The sequence below is a fragment of the Haplochromis burtoni genome, unplaced genomic scaffold, assembly GCF_018398535.1.
Source record: "Haplochromis burtoni strain Fernald_Lab_line unplaced genomic scaffold, NCSU_Asbu1 Contig_599, whole genome shotgun sequence".
Taxonomy (NCBI): Eukaryota; Metazoa; Chordata; class Actinopteri; order Cichliformes; family Cichlidae; genus Haplochromis; species Haplochromis burtoni.
In genome coordinates this window covers 3,226-6,998 of record NW_024582960.1, presented here as the reverse complement: position 1 = coordinate 6,998, position 3,773 = coordinate 3,226, and the positions used below count along the sequence as shown (strand labels likewise).

Below are 3,773 nucleotides of genomic sequence, written 5' to 3'. Positions count from 1 at the left end.
AAAAAAAAAAAATATATATATATTAGTGTTCACACAAGCCAATATAATCAACCGGAGACGTGATGCTTGCACTGTATCCTACAAAGTTTCCAGCGTCATCCATACTAACCAAGGTCTGAGTTATTGCACTTATTGGGGGGGGGGCTATTCGCTGATTATGTATAACGCAAAGATAAAGTTTTTGTCAGTGTGTTTACTTTGTCTTGAGTGGAGTCGGTGAAATTGTATAACCATCTTCAAATGAGGAGTTATTGTTACACTTTGTTTTACAGACAGATACTGTTTACAGTCAGAATGATAGAAGAAATTCTCTTCATGACTGTTAAAGCAAAAGTGTAGTTTAAAACTATTTATTAGCAATGCTAGATTACTGACACACAAGCGCCCAAATGTAAAACATAAACAAACCTCTATCGGAGAGTCTGGTTCATCCAGGATGCTCTTTTCACTCTGTATCCGCTGCATCGTTCCTGTAGAACTGGGGTCCATTATCAGCACGTTCTGACTACCAGCTCTGCCGAACTTACAGTCACTCTTTCTGGAGTCAGTCGTCCTGCACACCTCGTAATTGTGCTCCTCTCAAAGACAGGTGCGTTGTCATTTATGTCAGAGATCTGTAATGTGAGAGTGACGCTGCTGGAGAGGGAGGGCACTCCCTCATCAGAGCAGGTCACAGTGATGTTATAGTTAGAGGCTCTCTCTCTGTCTAAATCACTGTCTGTAACTAGGCTAAAGAACTTTTTAGATGTTGATTTGATCAGAAATGGCACATGTCCTTCGATATTACATGCTACTTTGCCATTTTCACCAGAGTCGGGATCTTGAACATTGAAAATTGTTACAACTGTTTCTGGCCTTGAATTTTCTGTTACGGAATTTGTTTTAGACATTATATTAATAGATGGGTGATTATCGTTTATGTCGGTTACTTCAACAAGAATTTTAGCTGAATCTGTTAGTCCCCCATCATCACTACCCTGTATATGTATTTCATAGAGCTGTGCCTTTTCATAATCAAGGTTTCCAGTTAAGGATACCTCACCACTTTCTTCGGCAATGTGAAACATTACAGGGACAGAGTTATTATTTATATAATTAACTGCATTATAAATAAAACATACAAGTGGATCCTAAATGAATGGCCTCTTCAAAGTCTTAGAAATCTCAACGATAATAATGACGACTGCATCTCAGAGCAAAGCACTTCAGCACCAAGGACAGTGACAGGACAGTGGAGCCGTTTCCATTTCAGAATGCAACTACTACAGTATTTAGACGTAATTATATTAACCCTGCATGAAAACAAACATTGTCATTTGATGAAAATATATAGATATATATTAGATTTAGTGTTCACACAGAGCCAATATAATCCATCTCAGTGAGACGTGATGCTTGCACTGTATCCTACAAAGTTTCCAGCGTCATCCATACTAACCAAGGTCTGAGTTATTGCACTTATTGGGGGGGGGGGCTATTCGCTGGTGATGTGTAATGTGTAGAGACCGGCAAGAGAAATAGAAGGTTTGTTTGTCAGTGTGATTTACTTTGTCTTGAGTAGAGTCGGTGAAATTGTATAACCATCTTCAAATGAGGAGCTATTGTTACACTTTGTTTTACAGACAGATACTGTTTACAGACAGAATGATAGAAGAAATTCTCTTCATGACTGTTACAGCAAAAGTGTAGTTTAAAACTATTTATTAGCAATGCTAGATTACTGACACACAAGCGCCCAAATGTAAAACATAAACAAACCTCTAGAGGAGAGTCTGGTTCATCCAGGATGCTCTTTTCACTCTGTATCCGCTGCATCGTTCCTGTAGAACTGGGGTCCATTATCAGCACGTTCTGACTACCAGCTCTGCCGAACTTACAGTCACTCTTTCTGGAGTCAGTCGTCCTGCACACCTCGTAATTGTACACATGTGGCAGAGTCCCTGTCCCCAAAGTGTCTGAGTAACGTGGTGGATAATATGGAATGACAGGCAGGTTGGAGTGATACAGGATGCGAGACTGTCTCCACCTGTAGATTTTGACTGATATAATAACCACTAAACACGTGATGAAGAGGAAGGAAACTACAGCCAGAGCCAAGACTAAGTAAAAAGTCAGGTTGTCATTGTACTCCTTGTCGTGGGTCAACTCAGTGAACTCCGACAGCACTTCAGGGAAGCTGTCCGCCACCGCCACGTTAACAATGACTGTAGCTGAACGAGAGGGCTGCCCGTTGTCCTCCACTATAACAGTCAGTCTTTGTTTGACAGCATCTTTATCAGTGACTTGGCGGATAGTTCTGATTTCTCCATTCTGTAAGCCCACTTCAAACAGCGCCCTGTCTGTGGCTTTCTGCAGTTTATAGGAGAGCCAGGCATTCTGTCCAGAGTCCACATCAACAGCCACCACTTTAGTCACCAGATAGCCCACATCTGCTGAACGAGGCACCATTTCAGCCACCAGAGAGCCACCAGTCTGGACTGGGTACAGAACCTGAGGAGGGTTGTCATTCTGGTCCTGTACATGTACAATAACTGATGTGTTACTACTTTGTGGGGGTGACCCACCATCTTGTGCTTTAACTCGTATTTGATACTCTTTGACTTGTTCATAGTCCAGTGAACGCAGAGACTGAATGACTCCACTTTCTGTATTAATGGAGAAATATGCGGATACCGGATTTCCATTCAGCTCGTCTTCAAAAAGAAAATATGATATACGTGCATTCTGGCCCTGGTCCAAATCAGTAGCACTAATCTGCAACAGAGGGACACCTGGAGAATTGTTTTCCGTTACCTGAGCGCTGTAAAGACTTTGACTAAAAACTGGAGCGTTGTCATTAATATCGCTAACTTCTAAATAGACGGATTTTTTGTTCGATAATGACTGGGAAGCCCTCATCAGTGGCAGTGAGAGTAATGTTGTATGTGGGAAGCTTCTCTCGGTCGAGAGTTTGCGCAGTGATTAATGTATAATAGTTTCTGAGGGAAGATTTAATTTTGAAAGGCAGATGTTCATCTATAGTTAAATGCACCTGTCCGTTTTTTCCAGAATCTTTATCTTGGACACTAATTAACGCCACAACTGTGCCAGGAGGAGAATCTTCTGAAATCTTCCCCGAATAGGAAGCCATTGTGATTACTGGACTGTTATCATTTTCATCTACTATTTCGATCACTAACTTGCTGGCTCCTGTGACACCCCATGGATCTTTTGCTTGGAGGTTTATCTCGTAATTTGGAGAAGCCTCATAATCGATATCCCCGACTAGTTTAATCTCACCTATGTTGGAATTTATTTCAAAAGGACAAGCGGAACCATCTTCTAGGTGTGTGAATGAATATGTAACGTTACCATTGTAACCTTGGTCAGCGTCTACTGCACTGACTGTGGCAATAATTGTGCCTCGTAAAGCATTTTCCAATACAGAGGCTTTGTATATGGACTGTGTAAAAACGGGCGAGTTGTCATTTGCATCCAGCACAGATATGTGTATTTTTACCGTTCCGGACATCTGCGGCTCGCCACCATCGACAGCCGTTAATATGAGCGCATGTTTGCTTTGCTTCTCGCGGTCCAAACCACTCTGAAGCACCATTTCGGCATATTTACTCCCATCTGCTCGAGTATGTTGTTTGAGAACAAAATGTTCGTTTGCTTTTAAAGAATAACTCTGCAGTGAGTTTGTCCCTACGTCAGGATCAGCTGCACTATCAAGCAAAAACACAGTCCCAGTCGGCGTCGATTCGCTAATTTCTAAATTAATTTCTTTTTTG

The 3,773-nt window shown here is 41.6% G+C and overlaps 1 protein-coding gene across 1 annotated transcript in view; it reads right to left on the bottom strand.

Annotated features, from left to right (window-relative positions):
• The window catches only part of LOC121812454 (protocadherin gamma-A4-like), a 4,469-nt gene extending 765 nt beyond the window's left edge, over window positions 1–3,704 (bottom strand). The window contains 2 exon segments of the mRNA XM_042214683.1: window positions 1,759–2,883; window positions 2,885–3,704. Of these exon segments, the coding sequence (XP_042070617.1) occupies window positions 1,759–2,883; window positions 2,885–3,595 (1,836 nt within the window). The 5' untranslated portion in view covers window positions 3,596–3,704.
• Between the last annotated feature and the right edge of the window lie 69 nt (window positions 3,705–3,773).